General features: G+C 71.7%; 1 protein-coding gene across 1 annotated transcript; it reads right to left on the bottom strand.

Annotated features, from left to right (window-relative positions):
* Positions 1 to 1454: 1454 nt before the first annotated feature.
* Positions 1455 to 15129, bottom strand: LOC142825845 (programmed cell death 1 ligand 1-like). Its single transcript, XM_089778789.1, has 3 exons — positions 14969 to 15129; positions 12564 to 12896; positions 1455 to 1771 (listed from the first exon to the last, which is right to left on the bottom strand). Exons 1-3 carry the CDS (start codon positions 15021 to 15023, stop codon positions 1554 to 1556), a joined length of 606 nt encoding a protein of 201 aa, XP_089634915.1. The 5' UTR covers positions 15024 to 15129; the 3' UTR covers positions 1455 to 1553.
* Positions 15130 to 19107: the final 3978 nt, after the last annotated feature.

Raw genomic sequence — 19107 nt, 5'->3', positions numbered from 1 at the left:
GGTGGGGCCCCGGGGGGGCCTGTCTTGGGGGGATAGTGGGGCGCTGGGGGGCTTGTCTCGGGGGGATAGTGGGGCCCCGGGGGGCTTGTCTCGGGAACGTTGGGGCCCGGGGGGCCTGTCTCGGGATAGTGGGGCCCCGGGGGGCTTGACTCGGGGGGGATAGTGGGGCCCCGGGGGGCTTGTCTCGGGAACGTTGGGGCCCCGGGGGGCCTGTCTCGGGGGGGATAGTGGGGCCCCGGGGGGCCTGTCTCGGGGGGATAGTGGGGCCCCGGGGGGCTTGTCTCGGGAACGTTGGGGCCCCGGGGGCCTGTCTCGGGGGGATAGTGGGGCCCCGGGGGGCCTGTCTCGGGGGATAGTGGGGCCCCGGGGGGCTTGTCTCGGGAACGTTGGGGCCCCGGGGGGCCTGTCTCGGGATAGTGGGGCCCCGGGGGGCTTGACTCGGGGGGGATAGTGGGGCCCCGGGGGGCTTGTCTCGGGAACGTTGGGGCCCCGGGGGGCCTGTCTCGGGGGGATAGTGGGGCCCCGGGGGGCCTGTCTCGGGGGGGATAGTGGGGCGCTGGGGGGCCTGTCTCGGGGGGGATAGTGGGGCCCCGGGGGGCCTGTCTCGGGGGGGATAGTGGGGCGCTGGGGGGCCTGTCTCGGGGGGATAGTGGGGCCCCGGGGGGCCTGTCTCGGGGGGGATAGTGGGGCGCTGGGGGGCCTGTCTCGGGGGGGATAGTGGGGCCCCAGGGGGCTCGTCTCGGGAATGGTGGGGCCAGCAGGGTGCCAGGCAGACACAGCTCCGGGGGTGTGTCCATGGCAGCAGGAGGCACCGCGCCCGCCCTGCCCGGGTCCCGCTGATAAAGGCTCAGCCGTGTGGCAGGGCCCGATAAGGCCCAAAGGCGTCCGGCCGCCCCTGGCTGGCTGGGAGCTGCGTCGCATCCCACCCCCCGGGCGGGGGGCAGCGTCTGCTCGGCGGGTTTGTGACCCGAGGTCCTGGGGCCGCCGGTGACCTCAGGAGGCCGGTCCCTGGTCCCCCAGGCGCCTGTGTCCCTGCGCGGGCCCTGCCCTCGGCTGCCCTCAATGCCCTGGGCCGGGACCCTCACGCCCCGGCTCTCCCCCCACCTCCCAGGCACCGAGCTGTGGGGCCGGGCTGGGAGTCCAGCTGCCCCCCGCCCCGCATCATAGACAGAACACGGACCGGGCATCACAGCTGGCTTTATTCAGAGAGCAGCACCACACGCCCGCCCCTGCCTCCTGGGGCGCCCCTGCAGCTGAACCCCCTCCGTGTGCATCCCCCACCCCACAGCCCCCCGCATCCCAGCGCACAGCCCCCACCCCACAGCCCCCCCCGCATCCCAGCGCACAGCCCTCACCCCACAGCCCCCCGCATCCCAGCGCACAGCCCTCACCCCACAGCCCCCCGCATCCCACAGCCCCCCACATCCCACAGTGAACAACCCCCAACCCCTCTGTCCCACCCCAAACCTGGCTCTTTCCCTCCACGCTGCCTTCCTGTCTGCTCATGGTGCCCCTCTCCCCGGCTGGCACCATAGCTGCCCCCAGCGCCGGGTTTAACCCTGCGCCGCCTGAGCACCCCCTGGTGCCTGGAGTGGGCTCAGGTCCCTCCCGCTTCCCCCAGCCGAGGTGCCCGCCGGCTCCAGCTTGCGGCTGATCTGCTCCAAGACGCTCAGCACCTGCTCCAGCTTGGTCAGCACCTGGGAGTCAGGACAGGGGGGGCAGGTGTTGGGGGCTGCGGCCGCCGGTTCATCTGTAGGCGGCTTGGAGGGGTCTGTGGGCACAAAGCGGGCACATGCGTCACCACAAAGGGCACCCCCTCCCATGCAGCCGTGCACCCACGCTGCCCCCACCTCACCCAGCAGGCAGTGCCGGGGGGCCGGCCACTGGCTCGGGGGGCCTCGCTGGGGGTGCTGCGGGGCTGGACCTCAGCTGGGGGAGGACGGGCAGGCGTGGACGGTGCAGGGACGGGACACTGGCCATGTGGGGGCTCCCAGCCCTGGAGAGCCAAGGGAGTGCAGGCCAGGCTGCGACCCGACTCCGCGCAGCCTCCAGGGCAGTCCCCAGCAGCCCCTAGAGCAGCGAGTCCCCGGAGCCCCTAGAGCAGCGAGTCCCCGGCAGCCCCTAGAGCAGCGAGTCCCCGGAGCCCCTAGAGCAGCGAGTCCCCGGAGCCCCTAGAGCAGCGAGTCCCCAGCAGCCCCTAGAGCAGCGAGTCCCCGGAGCCCCTAGAGCAGCGAGTCCCCGGCGGCCCCTAGAGCAGCGAGTCCCCGGAGCCCCCAGAGCAGCGAGTCCCCAGCAGCCCCTAGAGCAGCGAGTCCCCGGAGCCCCTAGAGCAGCGAGTCCCCGGCAGCCCCTAGAGCAGCGAGTCCCCGGAGCCCCTAGAGCAGCGAGTCCCCAGCAGCCCCTAGAGCAGCGAGTCCCCGGCGGCCCCTAGAGCAGCGAGTCCCCGGCGGCCCCTAGAGCAGCGAGTCCCCGGAGCCCCCAGAGCAGCGAGTCCCCAGCAGCCCCTAGAGCAGCGAGTCCCCGGCAGCCCCTAGAGCAGCGAGTCCCCGGAGCCCCTAGAGCAGCGAGTCCCCAGCAGCCCCTAGAGCAGCGAGTCCCCAGCAGCCCCTAGAGCAGCGAGTCCCCAGCAGCCCCTAGAGCAGCGAGTCCCCGGAGCCCCTAGAGCAGCGAGTCCCCGGCGGCCCCTAGAGCAGCGAGTCCCCGGAGCCCCCAGAGCAGCGAGTCCCCGGAGCCCCTAGAGCAGCGAGACCCCGGAGCCCCCAGAGCAGCGAGTCCCCGGCGGCCCCTAGAGCAGCGAGTCCCCGGAGCCCCTAGAGCAGCGAGTCCCCGGAGCCCCTAGAGCAGCGAGTCCCCGGCGGCCCCTAGAGCAGCGAGTCCCCGGAGCCCCCAGAGCAGCGAGTCCCCGGAGCCCCTAGAGCAGCGAGACCCCGGCGGCCCCTAGAGCAGCGAGTCCCCGGCGGCCCCTAGAGCAGTGAGTCCCCGGCGGCCCCCAGAGCAGCGAGTCCCCGGAGCCCCCAGAGCAGCGAGTCCCCGGCGGCCCCTAGAGCAGCGAGTCCCCGGAGCCCCTAGAGCAGCGAGTCCCCAGAGCCCCCAGAGCAGAGAGTCCCCGGCGGCCCCTAGAGCAGCGAGTCCGCGGAGCCCCCAGAGCAGAGAGTCCCCGGAGCCCCCAGAGCAGCGAGTCCCCGGCGGCCCCCAGAGCAGCGAGTCCCCGGCGGCCCCTAGAGCAGCGAGTCCCCGGCGGCCCCTAGAGCAGCGAGGCCCCGGAGCCCCTAGAGCAGCGAGTCCCCGGCGGCCCCAGAGCAGCGAGTCCCCGGCGGCCCCAGAGCAGCGAGTCCCCGGAGCCCCCAGAGCAGCGAGTCCCCGGAGCCCCCAGAGCAGCGAGTCCCCGGAGCCCCCAGAGCAGAGAGTCCCCGGAGCCCCCAGAGCAGCGAGTCCCCGGCGGCCCCCAGAGCAGCGAGTCCCCGGCGGCCCTAGAGCAGCGAGTCCCCGGCGGCCCCTAGAGCAGCGAGTCCCCGGAGCCCCCAGAGCAGCGAGTCCCCGGCGGCCCCTAGAGCAGCGAGTCCCCGGAGCCCCCAGAGCAGCGAGTCCCCGGAGCCCCCAGAGCAGCGAGTCCCCGGCGGCCCCCAGAGCAGCGAGTCCCCGGCGGCCCCTAGAGCAGCGAGTCCCCGGCGGCCCCTAGAGCAGCGAGTCCCCGGAGCCCCCAGAGCAGAGAGTCCCCGGAGCCCCCAGAGCAGCGAGTCCCCGGAGCCCCCAGAGCAGAGAGTCCCCGGAGCCCCCAGAGCAGCGAGTCCCCGGCGGCCCCCAGAGCAGCGAGTCCCCGGCGGCCCCCAGAGCAGCGAGTCCCCGGCGGCCCCTAGAGCAGCGAGTCCCCGGAGCCCCCAGAGCAGCGAGTCCCCGGCGGCCCCCAGAGCAGCGAGTCCCCGGCGGCCCCAGAGCAGCGAGTCCCCGGAGCCCCCAGAGCAGCGAGTCCCCGGCGGCCTCCAGAGCAGCGAGTCCCCGAAGCCCCTAGAGCAGCGAGTCCCCGGAGCCCCCAGAGCAGAGAGTCCCCGGAGCCCCTAGAGCAGCGAGTCCCCGGAGCCCCTAGAGCAGCGAGTCCCCGGAGCCCCCAGAGCAGAGAGTCCCCGGCGGCCCCCAGAGCAGCGAGTCCCCGGCGGCCCCCAGAGCAGCGAGTCCCCGGCGGCCCCCAGAGCAGCGAGTCCCCGGCGGCCCCCAGAGCAGCGAGTCCCCGGAGCCCCTAGAGCAGCGAGTCCCCGGCGGCCCCAGAGCAGCGAGTCCCCGGCGGCCCCAGAGCAGCGAGTCCCCGGCGGCCCCCAGAGCAGCGAGTCCCCGGAGCCCCCAGAGCAGAGAGTCCCCGGAGCCCCCAGAGCAGCGAGTCCCCGGCGGCCCCCAGAGCAGCGAGTCCCCGGCGGCCCGCAGAGCAGCGAGTCCCCGGCGGCCCCTAGAGCAGCGAGTCCCCGGAGCCCCTAGAGCAGCGAGTCCCCGGAGCCCCTAGAGCAGCGAGTCCCCGGCGGCCACAGAGCAGCGAGTCCCCGGCGGCCCCCAGAGCAGCGAGTCCCCGGCGGCCCCCAGAGCAGCGAGTCCCCGGAGCCCCTAGAGCAGCGAGTCCCCAGAGCCCCTAGAGCTGCGAGTCCCCGGCGGCCCCCAGAGCAGCGAGTCCCCGGCGGCCCCCAGAGCAGCGAGTCCCCGGAGCCCCCAGAGCAGCGAGTCCCCGGAGCCCCTAGAGCAGCGAGTCCCCGGAGCCCCTAGAGCAGCGAGTCCCCGGCGGCCACAGAGCAGCGAGTCCCCGGCGGCCCCCAGAGCAGCGAGTCCCCGGCGGCCCCCAGAGCAGCGAGTCCCCGGCGGCCCCCAGAGCAGCGAGTCCCCGGAGCCCCCAGAGCAGCGAGTCCCCGGAGCCCCCAGAGCAGAGAGTCCCCGGAGCCCCCAGAGCAGCGAGTCCCCGGCGGCCCCCAGAGCAGCGAGTCCCCGGCGGCCCCCAGAGCAGCGAGTCCCCGGCGGCCCTAGAGCAGCGAGTCCCCGGCGGCCCCTAGAGCAGCGAGTCCCCGGAGCCCCCAGAGCAGCGAGTCCCCGGCGGCCCCTAGAGCAGCGAGTCCCCGGAGCCCCCAGAGCAGCGAGTCCCCGGCGGCCCCCAGAGCAGCGAGTCCCCGGCGGCCCCTAGAGCAGCGAGTCCCCGGCGGCCCCTAGAGCAGCGAGTCCCCGGAGCCCCCAGAGCAGAGAGTCCCCGGAGCCCCCAGAGCAGCGAGTCCCCGGAGCCCCCAGAGCAGAGAGTCCCCGGAGCCCCCAGAGCAGCGAGTCCCCGGCGGCCCCCAGAGCAGCGAGTCCCCGGCGGCCCCCAGAGCAGCGAGTCCCCGGCGGCCCCTAGAGCAGCGAGTCCCCGGAGCCCCCAGAGCAGCGAGTCCCCGGCGGCCCCCAGAGCAGCGAGTCCCCGGCGGCCCCAGAGCAGCGAGTCCCCGGAGCCCCCAGAGCAGCGAGTCCCCGGCGGCCCCCAGAGCAGCGAGTCCCCGAAGCCCCCAGAGCAGCGAGTCCCCGGAGCCCCCAGAGCAGCGAGTCCCCGGCGGCCCCCAGAGCAGCGAGTCCCCGGAGCCCCCAGAGCAGAGAGTCCCCGGAGCCCCTAGAGCAGCGAGTCCCCGGAGCCCCCAGAGCAGAGAGTCCCCGGCGGCCCCCAGAGCAGCGAGTCCCCGGCGGCCCCCAGAGCAGCGAGTCCCCGGCGGCCCCCAGAGCAGCGAGTCCCCGGAGCCCCTAGAGCAGCGAGTCCCCGGCGGCCCCAGAGCAGCGAGTCCCCGGCGGCCCCAGAGCAGCGAGTCCCCGGCGGCCCCCAGAGCAGCGAGTCCCCGGAGCCCCTAGAGCAGAGAGTCCCCGGAGCCCCCAGAGCAGCGAGTCCCCGGCGGCCCCCAGAGCAGCGAGTCCCCGGCGGCCCGCAGAGCAGCGAGTCCCCGGCGGCCCCTAGAGCAGCGAGTCCCCGGAGCCCCTAGAGCAGCGAGTCCCCGGAGCCCCTAGAGCAGCGAGTCCCCGGAGCCCCTAGAGCAGCGAGTCCCCGGAGCCCCTAGAGCAGCGAGTCCCCGGAGCCCCTAGAGCAGCGAGTCCCCGGCGGCCACAGAGCAGCGAGTCCCCGGCGGCCCCCAGAGCAGCGAGTCCCCGGCGGCCCCCAGAGCAGCGAGTCCCCGGAGCCCCTAGAGCAGCGAGTCCCCAGAGCCCCTAGAGCTGCGAGTCCCCGGCGGCCCCCAGAGCAGCGAGTCCCCGGCGGCCCCCAGAGCAGCGAGTCCCCGGAGCCCCCAGAGCAGCGAGTCCCCGGAGCCCCTAGAGCAGCGAGTCCCCGGAGCCCCTAGAGCAGCGAGTCCCCGGCGGCCCCCAGAGCAGCGAGTCCCCGGCGGCCCCCAGAGCAGCGAGTCCCCGGAGCCCCTAGAGCAGCGAGTCCCCAGAGCCCCTAGAGCTGCGAGTCCCCGGCGGCCCCCAGAGCAGCGAGTCCCCGGCGGCCCCCAGAGCAGCGAGTCCCCGGAGCCCCCAGAGCAGCGAGTCCCCGGAGCCCCCAGAGCAGCGAGTCCCCGGAGCCCCTAGAGCAGCGAGTCCCCAGCAGCCCCTAGAGCAGCGAGTCCCCGGCGGCCCCTAGAGCAGCGAGTCCCCGGAGCCCTTAGAGCAGCGAGTCCCCGGAGCCCCCAGAGCAGCGAGTCCCCGGAGCCCTTAGAGCAGCGAGTCCCCCGCGACCCCAGAGCAGCGAGTCCCCGGCGGCCCCCAGAGCAGCGAGTCCCCGGAGCCCCTAGAGCAGCGAGTCCCCGGCGACCCCAGAGCAGCGAGTCCCCGGCGGCCCCTAGAGCAGCGAGTCCCCGGAGCCCCTAGAGCAGCGAGTCCCCGGCGGCCCCTAGAGCAGCGAGTCCCCGGAGCCCCCAGAGCAGCGAGTCCCCGGAGCCCCTAGAGCAGCGAGTCCCCGGAGCCCCTAGAGCAGCGAGTCCCCGGCAGCCCCTAGAGCAGCGAGTCCCCGGCGGCCCCCAGAGCAGCGAGTCCCCGGCGGCCCCCAGAGCAGCGAGTCCCCGGCGGCCCCCAGAGCAGCGAGTCCCCGGCGGCCCCAGAGCAGCGAGTCCCCGGCGGCCCCCAGAGCAGCGAGTCCCCGGCGGCCCCCAGAGCAGCGAGTCCCCGGCGGCCCCAGAGCAGCGAGTCCCCGGCGGCCCCTAGAGCAGCGAGTCCCCGGCGGCCCCTAGAGCAGCGAGTCCCCGGCGGCCCCCAGAGCAGCGAGTCCCCGGCGGCCCCCAGAGCAGCGAGTCCCCGGCGGCCCCCAGAGCAGCGAGTCCCCGGCGGCCCCCAGAGCAGCGAGTCCCCGGCGGCCCCTAGAGCAGCGAGTCCCCGGAGCCCCTAGAGCAGCGAGTCCCCGGAGCCCCTAGAGCAGCGAGTCCCCGGCGGCCCCAGAGCAGCGAGTCCCCGGCGGCCCCTAGAGCAGCGAGTCCCCGGAGCCCCTAGAGCAGCGAGTCCCCGGCGGCCCCCAGAGCAGCGAGTCCCCGGCGGCCCCCAGAGCAGCGAGTCCCCGGAGCCCCCAGAGCAGCGAGTCCCCGGCGGCCCCCAGAGCAGCGAGTCCCCGGCGGCCCCCAGAGCAGCGAGTCCCCGGAGCCCCTAGAGCAGCGAGTCCCCGGAGCCCCTAGAGCAGCGAGTCCCCGGCGGCCCCTAGAGCAGCGAGTCCCCGGCGGCCCCTAGAGCAGCGAGTCCCCGGCGGCCCCTAGAGCAGCGAGTCCCCGGAGCCCCTAGAGCAGCGAGTCCCCGGAGCCCCTAGAGCAGCGAGTCCCCGGCGGCCCCCAGAGCAGCGAGTCCCCGGCGACCCCAGAGCAGCGAGTCCCCGGCGACCCCAGAGCAGCGAGTCCCCGGCGGCCCCCAGAGCAGCGAGTCCCCGGCGGCCCCCAGAGCAGCGAGTCCCCGGAGCCCCTAGAGCAGCGAGTCCCCGGAGCCCCTAGAGCAGCGAGTCCCCGGCGGCCCCTAGAGCAGCGAGTCCCCGGAGCCCCCAGAGCAGCGAGTCCCCGGCGGCCCCTAGAGCAGCGAGTCCCCGGAGCCCCTAGAGCAGCGAGTCCCCGGAGCCCCTAGAGCAGCGAGTCCCCGGCGGCCCCCAGAGCAGCGAGTCCCCGGCGGCCCCCAGAGCAGCAAGTCCCTGGAGCCCCTAGAGCAGCGAGTCCCCGGCGACCCCCAGAGCAGCGAGTCCCCGGAGCCCCCCAGAGCAGCGAGTCCCCGGCGGCCCCAGAGCAGCGAGTCCCCGGAGCCCCTAGAGCAGCGAGTCCCCGGAGCCCCTAGAGCAGCGAGTCCCCGGAGCACCTAGAGCAGCGAGTCCCCGGCGGCCCCCAGAGCAGCGAGTCCCCGGAGCCCCTACAGCAGCGAGTCCCCGGAGCCCCTACAGCAGCGAGTCCCCGGAGCCCCTAGAGCAGCGAGTCCCCGGCGGCCCCAGAGCAGCGAGTCCCCGGCGGCCCCCAGAGCAGCGAGTCCCCGGCGGCCCCCAGAGCAGCGAGTCCCCGGCGGCCCCTAGAGCAGCGAGTCCCCGGAGCCCCTAGAGCAGCGAGTCCCCGGCGGCCCCAGAGCAGCGAGTCCCCGGAGCCCCTAGAGCAGCGAGTCCCCAGAGCCCCTAGAGCTGCGAGTCCCCGGCGGCCCCCAGAGCAGCGAGTCCCCGGCGGCCCCCAGAGCAGCGAGTCCCCGGAGCCCCCAGAGCAGCGAGTCCCCGGAGCCCCCAGAGCAGCGAGTCCCCGGAGCCCCTAGAGCAGCGAGTCCACAGCAGCCCCTAGAGCAGCGAGTCCCCGGCGGCCCCTAGAGCAGCGAGTCCCCGGAGCCCTTAGAGCAGCGAGTCCCCGGCGGCCCCCAGAGCAGCGAGTCCCCGGAGCCCCTAGAGCAGCGAGTCCCCGGCGACCCCAGAGCAGCGAGTCCCCGGCGGCCCCTAGAGCAGCGAGTCCCCGGAGCCCCTAGAGCAGCGAGTCCCCGGCGGCCCCTAGAGCAGCGAGTCCCCGGAGCCCCCAGAGCAGCGAGTCCCCGGAGCCCCTAGAGCAGCGAGTCCCCGGCAGCCCCTAGAGCAGCGAGTCCCCGGCGGCCCCCAGAGCAGCGAGTCCCCGGCGGCCCCCAGAGCAGCGAGTCCCCGGCGGCCCCCAGAGCAGCGAGTCCCCGGCGGCCCCCAGAGCAGCGAGTCCCCGGCGGCCCCCAGAGCAGCGAGTCCTCGGCGGCCCCAGAGCAGCGAGTCCCCGGCGGCCCCAGAGCAGCGAGTCCCCGGCGGCCCCTAGAGCAGCGAGTCCCCGGAGCCCCTAGAGCTGCGAGTCCCCGGCGGCCCCCAGAGCAGCGAGTCCCCGGCGGCCCCCAGAGCAGCGAGTCCCCGGAGCCCCTAGAGCAGCGAGTCCCCGGAGCCCCTAGAGCAGCGAGTCCCCGGCGGCCCCTAGAGCAGCGAGTCCCCGGAGCCCCTAGAGCAGCGAGTCCCCGGAGCCCCTAGAGCAGCGAGTCCCCGGCGACCCCAGAGCAGCGAGTCCCCGGCGACCCCAGAGCAGCGAGTCCCCGGCGGCCCCCAGAGCAGCGAGTCCCCGGCGGCCCCCAGAGCAGCGAGTCCCGGAGCCCCCAGAGCAGCGAGTCCCCTGCGGCCCCCAGAGCAGCGAGTCCCCGGAGCCCCTAGAGCAGCGAGTCCCCGGAGCCCCTAGAGCAGCGAGTCCCCGGCGGCCCCTAGAGCAGCGAGTCCCCGGCGGCCCCTAGAGCAGCGAGTCCCCGGCGGCCCCCAGAGCAGCGAGTCCCCGGCGGCCCCCAGAGCAGCAAGTCCCTGGAGCCCCTAGAGCAGCGAGTCCCCGGCGACCCCCAGAGCAGCGAGTCCCCGGAGCCCCCCAGAGCAGCGAGTCCCCGGCGGCCCCAGAGCAGCGAGTCCCCGGAGCCCCTAGAGCAGCGAGTCCCCGGAGCCCCTAGAGCAGCGAGTCCCCGGCGGCCCCAGAGCAGCGAGTCCCCGGCGGCCCCAGAGCAGCGAGTCCCCGGAGCCCCTAGAGCAGCGAGTCCCCGGCGGCCCCAGAGCAGCGAGTCCCCGGCGGCCCCTAGAGCAGCGAGTCCCCGGAGCCCCTAGAGCTGCGAGTCCCCGGCGGCCCCCAGAGCAGCGAGTCCCCGGCGGCCCCCAGAGCAGCGAGTCCCCGGAGCCCCTAGAGCAGCGAGTCCCCGGAGCCCCTAGAGCAGCGAGTCCCCGGCGGCCCCTAGAGCAGCGAGTCCCCGGAGCCCCTAGAGCAGCGAGTCCCCGGAGCCCCTAGAGCAGCGAGTCCCCGGCGACCCCAGAGCAGCGAGTCCCCGGCGACCCCAGAGCAGCGAGTCCCCGGCGGCCCCCAGAGCAGCGAGTCCCCGGCGGCCCCCAGAGCAGCGAGTCCCCGGAGCCCCCAGAGCAGCGAGTCCCCTGCGGCCCCCAGAGCAGCGAGTCCCCGGAGCCCCTAGAGCAGCGAGTCCCCGGAGCCCCTAGAGCAGCGAGTCCCCGGCGGCCCCTAGAGCAGCGAGTCCCCGGCGGCCCCTAGAGCAGCGAGTCCCCGGCGGCCCCCAGAGCAGCGAGTCCCCGGCGGCCCCCAGAGCAGCAAGTCCCTGGAGCCCCTAGAGCAGCGAGTCCCCGGCGACCCCCAGAGCAGCGAGTCCCCGGAGCCCCCCAGAGCAGCGAGTCCCCGGCGGCCCCAGAGCAGCGAGTCCCCGGAGCCCCTAGAGCAGCGAGTCCCCGGAGCCCCTAGAGCAGCGAGTCCCCGGAGCACCTAGAGCAGCGAGTCCCCGGCGGCCCCCAGAGCAGCGAGTCCCCGGAGCCCCTACAGCAGCGAGTCCCCGGAGCCCCTAGAGCAGCGAGTCCCCGGAGCCCCTAGAGCAGCGAGTCCCCGGCGGCCCCAGAGCAGCGAGTCCCCGGCGGCCCCCAGAGCAGCGAGTCCCCGGCGGCCCCCAGAGCAGCGAGTCCCCGGCGGCCCCTAGAGCAGCGAGTCCCCGGAGCCCCTAGAGCAGCGAGTCCCCGGCGGCCCCAGAGCAGCGAGTCCCCGGCGGCCCCAGAGCAGCGAGTCCCCGGAGCCCCTAGAGCAGCGAGTCCCCGGCGGCCCCCAGAGCAGCGAGTCCCCAGCGGCCCCTAGAGCAGCGAGTCCCCGGAGCCCCTAGAGCAGCGAGTCCCCGGCGGCCCCAGAGCAGCGAGTCCCCGGAGCCCCCAGAGCAGCGAGTCCCCGGAGCCCCCAGAGCAGCGAGTCCCCGGCGGCCCCCAGAGCAGCGAGTCCCCGGCGGCCCCCAGAGCAGCGAGTCCCCGGCGGCCCCCAGAGCAGCGAGTCCCCGGCGGCCCCCAGAGCAGCGAGTCCCCGGAGCCCCCAGAGCAGCGAGTCCCCGGCGGCCCCCAGAGCAGCGAGTCCCCGGAGACCCTAGAGCAGCGAGTCCCCGGCGGCCCCAGAGCAGCGAGTCCCCGGAGCCGCTAGAGCAGCGAGTCCCCGGAGGCCCCAGAGCAGCGAGTCCCCGGAGCCCCTAGAGCAGCGAGTCCCCGGCGGCCCCAGAGCAGCGAGTCCCCGGAGCCGCTAGAGCAGCGAGTCCCCGGAGGCCCCAGAGCAGCGAGTCCCCGGAGACCCTAGAGCAGCGAGTCCCCGGCGGCCCCAGAGCAGCGAGTCCCCGGAGCCGCCAGAGCAGCGAGTCCCCGGAGGCCCCAGAGCAGCGAGTCCCCGGCGGCCCCCAGAGCAGCGAGTCCCCGGCGGCCCCTAGAGCAGCGAGTCCCCGGAGCCCCTAGAGCAGCGAGTCCCCGGAGCCCCCAGAGCAGCGAGTCCCCGGAGCCCCTAGAGCAGCGAGTCCCCGGAGCCCCCAGAGCAGCGAGTCCCCGGCTGCCCCCAGAGCAGCGAGTCCCCGGAGCCCCTAGAGCAGCGAGTCCCCGGCGGCCCCAGAGCAGCGAGTCCTCGGCGGCCCCAGAGCAGCGAGTCCCCGGCGGCCCCTAGAGCAGCGAGTCCCCGGCGGCCCCAGAGCAGCGAGTCCCCGGCGGCCCCCAGAGCAGCGAGTCCCCGGAGCCCCAGAGCAGCGAGTCCCCGGAGCCCCTAGAGCAGCGAGTCCCCGGCGGCCCCAGAGCAGCGAGTCCCCGGCGGCCCCTAGAGCAGCGAGTCCCCGGAGCCCCTAGAGCAGCGAGTCCCCGGAGCCCCCAGAGCAGCGAGTCCCCGGCGGCCCCAGAGCAGCGAGTCCCCGGAGCCCCTAGAGCAGCGAGTCCCCGGAGCCCCCAGAGCAGCGAGTCCCGGAGCCCCCAGAGCAGCGAGTCCCCGGCGGCCCCCAGAGCAGCGAGTCCCCGGCGGCCCCCAGAGCAGCGAGTCCCCGGCAGCCCCCAGAGCAGCGAGTCCCCGGCGGCCCCAGAGCAGCGAGTCCCCGGCGGCCCCAGAGCAGCGAGTCCCCGGCGGCCCCTAGAGCAGCGAGTCCCCGGAGCCCCTAGAGCAGCGAGTCCCCGGAGCCCCTAGAGCAGCGAGTCCCCGGCGACCCCCAGAGCAGCGAGTCCCCGGAGCCCCTAGAGCAGCCAGTCCCCGGCGGCCCCCAGAGCAGCGAGTCCCCGGAGCCCCAGAGCAGCGAGTCCCCGGCGCCCCGGTGAGTACGTGCCAGGCCCCGGGTGGGCGCCAGCCTCTTACCCTCGACCTGAAGGACGACCTGCTTGATGCGCACGTCGGGCGCGTAGGTGACGTAGCAGCGGTAGTTCCCGGCGCTCTGCGGGGTCACCTTGCTGAGGTGGAGCGCCGCGTTGCCGCTCCGCAACCCCTCCATGCTCAGGGTGGCCCCCGGCCGACTCTCGCTCACCACCCCGTCGAACTCCACCAGCTGCCCGCCCCGGTGAAACCATTGCACCACCAGCTGGCTCAGGTCCACGGGCGGCTCCGGCACGGAGAACTGGCACTTCAGCACCACGTCGTCCCCCACCTGGGCGCGCACCGGAGAGGCGTCCGTCTCCACCGCCAGCTTGCCGGCTGCAGGGGCACAGCGGGGCAGGCTCAGGGGGCGGTGGGGGGCACGGCGGGGCAGGCTCAGGGGGCGGTGGGGGGCACGGCGGGGCAGGCTCAGGGGGCGGTGGGGGGCACGGCGGGGCAGGCTCAGGGGGCAGAGGGGGGCACGGCGGGGCAGGCTCAGGGGGCAGAGGGGGGCACGGCGGGGCAGGCTCGGGGGCAGTGGGGGGCACGGCGGGGCAGGCTCGGGGGGTAGTGGGGGGCACGGCGGGGCAGGCTCGGGGGGCGGCGGGGGGGCACGGTGGGGCAGGCTCGGGGGGCGGCGGGGGGCACGGTGGGGCAGGCTCGGGGGGCGGCGGGGGGCACGGTGGGGCAGGCTCAGGAGGCAGAGGGGGGCACGGTGGGGCAGGCTCGGGGGCAGTGGGGGGCACGGTGGGGCAAGCTCGGGGAGCAGTGGGGGGCACGGTGGGGCAGGCTCAGGAGGCAGAGGGGGGCACGGTGGGGCAGGCTTGGGGGGCAGAGGGGGGCACGGCGGGGCAGGCTAAGGGGGCAGAGGGGGGCACGGTGGGGAAGCTCGGGGGCGGCGGGGGGCACGGCGAGGCAGGCTCAGGGGGCGGTGGGGGGCACGGCGGGGCAGGCTCGGGGGGCGGTGGGGGGCACGGCGGGGCAGGCTCGGGGGGTGGCGGGGGGCACGGTGGGGCAGGCTCGGGGGCAGTGGGGGGCACGGTGGGGCAAGCTCGGGGGGCAGTGGGGGGCACGGTGGGGCAGGCTCAGGAGGCAGAGGGGGGCACGGTGGGGCAGGCTCGGGGGGCAGCGGGGGGCACGGTGGGGCAGGCTCGGGGGGCAGCGGGGGGCACGGTGGGGCAGGCTCAGGGGGCAGTGGGGGGCACGGCGGGGCAGGCTCGGGGGGTGGCGGGGGGCACAGCGGGGCAGGCTCGGGGGGCGGTGGGGGGCACGGGGGGGCAGGCTCGGGGGGCGGTGGGGGGCACGGTGGGGCAGGCTCGGGGGGCGGCGGGGGGCACGGTGGGGCAGGCTCAGGGGGCGGTGGGGGGCACAGCGGGGCAGGCTCGGGGGGCGGTGGGGGGGCACGGTGGGGCAGGCTCAGGGGAGGCGGGGGCACGGCTGGGCAGGCTCAGGGGGCGGTGGGGGGCACGGTGGGGCAGGCTCAGGGGGCGGCGGGGGGCACGGTGGGGCAGGCTCAGGGGGCGGTGGGGGGCACAGCGGGGCAGGCTCGGGGGGCGGTGGGGGGCACGGTGGGGCAGGCTCAGGGGAGGCGGGGGGCACGGCGGGGCAGGCTCAGGGGGCGGTGGGGGGCACGGTGGGGCAGGCTCGGGGGGCAGTGGGGGGCACGGTGGGGCAGGCTCGGGGGGCGGTGGGGGCACGGTGGGGCAGGCTCGGGGGGCGGTGGGGGGCACGGTGGGACAGGCGGGGGGGGGCGGCGGGGGACACGGTGGGGCAGGCTCAGGGGGCGGCGGGGGGGGCACGGTGGGGCAGGCTCAGGGGGCGGTGGGGGGCACAGCGGGGCAGGCTCGGGGGGCGGTGGGGGGGCACGGTGGGGCAGGCTCAGGGGAGGCGGGGGGCACGATGGGGCAGGCTCGGGGGGCGGCGGGGGGCACGGTGGGGCAGGCTCGGGGGGCGGTGGGCGGCACGATGGGGCAGGCTCGGGGGGCAGCGGGGGGCACGATGGGGCAGGCTCAGGGGGCAGTGGGGGGCACGGTGGGGCAGGCTCAGGGGGCAGTGGGGGGCACGGTGGGGCAGGCTCGGGGGGCGGTGGGGGGCACGATGGGGCAGGCTCGGGGGGCGGCGGGGGGCACGGTGGGGCAGGCTCGGGGGGCGGGGGGCAGGCTCGGGGGGCGGTGGGGGGCACGGTGGGGCAGGCTCGGGGGGCAGCGGGGGGCACGGTGGGGCAGGCTCGGGGGGCGGTGGGGGGCACGGTGGGGCAGGCTCGGGGGGCGGTGGGGGGCACGATGGGGCAGCCATGGGGTCACCCGGGGGGGTCTCTCTGCCCCGCTCCCTCCAGCCCCCGCCCAGCGCGCTGGGATTCCCCGAGCCGGCCGGGGGCTCTGCCCTGTGGGGGGGGGGGCCCGGCCACTCACCGCAGCCCCGCAGGAGGCCGAGGCCGAGCAGCAGGGCCGGGAGGGGGCAGCTCATGTCGGCTCCGGGGCAGAGCGAGCGCCCGGCACAGCTGGAGCCAGAGACACGGGTCGCCTGCTCCCTGGCTGCCCCGCCCCGCCCCGCCCCCTGTGACGTAGTGGGGGGACTTGCTGGGCTGTGGCGACCCCTGCTGCCTGGAGCAAGACCCAGCAGGGAAAACCTCGCTAGGCAGAGGTAAGGACAAACTGGTTGAACCAGACACCCCCATGGAGAGGAACAAAGGAAGGTGAATGCGGCCCTGGCTGGGGGGCAGGGCTGGAAGGGAATTTAGTTAGTTACTGTGGGAGAGCATGGAGGGGAGCCTAGGAGAAGGGGCTGGAGTTTAGGGGCCCAGTCTCCCCCATCTCAAGGGGGCCTGAGGCATCCTAGCCCAGCTCTGTGACCAGATTACATCTGTGCTGTGCTGTATCCTGGAGAGGCAATAAACTTCCTCTATTCCACCGGCTGGTGCAGTCTGTTTGTGCCATTTCGGGGTGCAGGAGACGGGGAACCCGCAACGCGCCGTCACACCCCCCCTGCGTCTGCTCCGGCCCTGCCCCCCCCGCGTCCGCCCCGGCCCTGCACCCCCCCGATCTGCCCCGGCCCTGCCCCCCCCTGCGTCCGCCCCGGCCCTGCACCCCCCCGATCTGCCCCGGCCCTGCCCCCCCCCATGTCCGCCCCGGCCCTGCACCCCCCCGATCTGCCCTGGCCCTGCCCCCCCCCCCCCGGTCTGACCCTCCCACTGTAGCTGGCCTGGGCAGAGTCTGAGGCAAAGCTCAAGACCTGTGCCCACTGATGGGCGCCGCGGGGGATAAAACCAGGGCGACGGGCAGCCCAGGGCGCGAGTCCCTGGCTTAGGAGCACGGGGCTGGCTGGGTTCCCCGGCTCACCCGGCCAGGCTCTGTCTGTCCCACACTGATCTGCCCCCCACGTCCGGCTTCGTTCCGCAGCTGGTGCTCGGTCCCAAGAGGCAGGATCCGTCTCCCGGGCCTGTTCCACGTACGAACCACTCGCGCCTCCACGGGCAGCGCTGCCCCTCGCGCACACGTCAAGCCTGTGCCACGCGGGGCAGCAGCCACTCTGGAGCCACGGCCTCACGCTGCTGCTGCATTCACTGGCTGCTGTGTGTGTGTGCCTGCGTGTGCGTATGTGCGTGTGCATGCCTGCGCATGTGTGTGTGTGCGCGTGTGCGTGTGTGCGTGCGTGTGTGCGTGCCTGTGCATGTGTGTGTGTGCACGTGTGCATGTGTGTGTGCGTGTGCATGCCTGTGCATGTGTGTGTGTGCGCGTGTGCATGTGTGTGTGTGCCTGCGTGTGCGTATGTGCGTGTGCGTGCCTGCGCATGTGTGTGTGTGCGTGTGTGCGTGTGTGTGTGCGTGCGTGTGTGCGTGTGTGCGTGCCTGTGCATGTGTGTGTGTGCGCGTGTGCATGTGTGTGTGTGCGTGCGTATGTGCGTGTGCGTGCCTGCGCGTGTGTGTGCACGTGCCTGCGCGTGTGTGTGCACGTGCCTGCGTGTGCATGTGTGTGTGTGCGCGTGTGTGCATGCGACCAGGAACAGGTAACAGGAGAGTTTGGAGAGGGAGTTCTCCAGGTAAAAGAGGAGTACAAACGGGACCCTTGTGGTAAGTGGCTGTCTGGAGTGTGTGTTTGTGTGTGGGGGAGTTATTTGCAGTGTGCTGAGCTTGTGTTTGTCTGGTTGGTTTGTTTATTTGTTTGAAGGAGCTTCTAAAAGGTTTGAAATCTAGAAGCCTCTGTTAATTGGCTGAGCCTCAGTCAGGGGGAGGGGCTACCAGAGCTATATAAGCCTGTGACTCAGCGACCAGGGAGAGCGCGACCAGGAACAGGTAACAGGAGAGTTTGGAGAGGGAGTTGAGAGGGCACTAGTGACTTGTGTCCTTCTTTAAAACCTAACTCTGAGAATAATCTATACTCCAGAAGTTTAAAAAGAATCCCAGTTTGTACTTAAACTTATTCATTACAAACATGGAGACAGAAGCCCAGCAGCAGAGTGGGGGCTATCCTGTTTATTGCGTCGAGTGTAACATGTATGATTACCTGCCCTGTGGGCGGGTGGCGTATGTGTGCACCCGTTGCAAGGAGCTCCTGGCCCTCAGAGACCGAGTTCGGGCTTTGGAGGCCAGGGTGGCTGAACTGGAGGAGCTAACAGAGGTAGAGAGCTATGTTGATGAGACTTTCCAGGACACTGTAGTACTGTCCCACCTCCAGTCTGAGAGCCCCAGTGTTCTTAAGGAGGATGAAAGTCTCAAGGGAAAAGAGCATTCAATGGGAGCAGAGGGAAACCATCCCGTAGTTGGGACCCTCCTCCCAGAGGATGTTGCGGTATCCTCTCGCACTGAGGATACCTCTGAGGGGGAGGGAATGCCAGTTAGGAAGAGGCAGGTGTTAGTAGTGGGTGATTCGATCGTTAGAAACATAGATAGCTGGGTTTGTGATGACCGGGAGAACCGTATGGTCACTTGCCTGCCTGGTGCGAAGGTTGCGGATCTCTCGAGGCATCTAGACAGACTTATGTGTAGTGCTGGGGAGGAGCCGGTGGTCGTGGTACATGTAGGTACCAATGACATAGGGAAGGGTAGGAGAGATGTCCTGGAGGCCAAATTTAGGCTGCTAGGAAAGAGACTGAAATCCAGGACCTCTATGGTGGGATTCTTGGAAATGCTTCCAGTTCCACGCGCAGGGCCAGGTAGGCAGGCAGAGCTTCAGAGTCTCAATGCGTGGATGAGACGATGGTGTAGGGAAGAGGGGTTTGGATTTATTAGGAACTGGGGACACTTTTGGGAGAGGGGGAGCCTATTCAGGAAGGATGGGCTCCACCTAAACCAGGGTGGAACCAGACTGCTGGCACTAAACATTAAAAAGGCCGTAGAGCAGTTTTTAAACTAAGAGATGGGGGAAAGCCGATTGGTGCGGAGATGCACGTAAATCGGAGGGAGACTTCTCTTAGAGGGGAATCCATTGATAGAGACTCTCTAAGCTGTAGTCAGAAAGAGAGGAGGGGAGAGGGCAAACCATTGGCCAGAGCAGACAAACAACCACATACAAAGGAATCCAATGCATCAGGGAAGGGCAGACAAAGAAGCAGTGGCAAATTTTAAGTGCTTCTACACAAATGCTAGGAGTCTGACTAATAAGATGGGTGAACTAGAGTACCTCGTATTAAATGAGGAGATTGACATAATAGGCATCACTGAAACCTGGTGGAATGAGGAAAATCTGTGGGACACAATCATACCGGGATATAAAATATATCGAAAGGATAGAGCAGGCCGGGTGGGTGGCGGAGTGGCACTGTATGTGAAAGATAATGTAGAATCAAATGAAATAAAAATATTAAATGAATCAACATGTTCCATAGAATCGCTCTGGATAGTAATTCCATGCTCCAATAATAAGAAATTAGCAATAGGGATATATTATCGACCATCTGACCAGGACAGCGATACTGACATTGAAATGCTGAGGGAGATTAGAGAGGCTACCAAAATAGAGAACTCTATAATAACGGGGGATTTTAATTACCCCCATATTGACTGGATACATGTCACCTCAGGAAGAGAAGCGGAGATAAAATTTCTCAATGGTTAAATGACTGCTTCTTGGAGCAGCTGGTGCAGGAACCCACAAGGGGAGAGGCAATTCTCGATTTAGTCCTGAGTGGAGCGCAGGATCAGGTCCAGGATATAACCGTTACAGGACCGCTTGGGAATAGTGACCATAATATAATAACATTGAACATTCCTGTGGTGGGAAGAACACCTCAGCAGTCCAGCACCCTGGCATTTAATGTCAAAAAGGGGAATTACACAAAAATGAGGAGGTTAATTAAACAGAAATTAAAAGGCACAGTGACTAGAGCCAAATCCCTGAAAGCTGCATGGAAACTTTTTAAAGACACCATAATAGAGGCCCAACTTAAATGTATACCCCAAATTAAAAAACATAGCAAGAGACCTAAAAAAGAGTCACCGTGGCTTAACCACCACGTAAAAGAAGCAGTGAGGGACAAAACGGTATCTTTTAAGAAGTGGAAGTCCAATCCTAGTGAGATAAATAGAAAGGAACATAAACACTGTCAAATCAAG

The sequence above is a fragment of the Pelodiscus sinensis genome, chromosome 5 (assembly GCF_052426305.1).
Source record: "Pelodiscus sinensis isolate ZL-2025 chromosome 5, ASM5242630v1, whole genome shotgun sequence".
In the NCBI taxonomy this organism is placed as follows: Eukaryota; Metazoa; Chordata; order Testudines; family Trionychidae; genus Pelodiscus; species Pelodiscus sinensis.
This window is presented reverse-complemented; position numbering and strand designations above follow the sequence as displayed.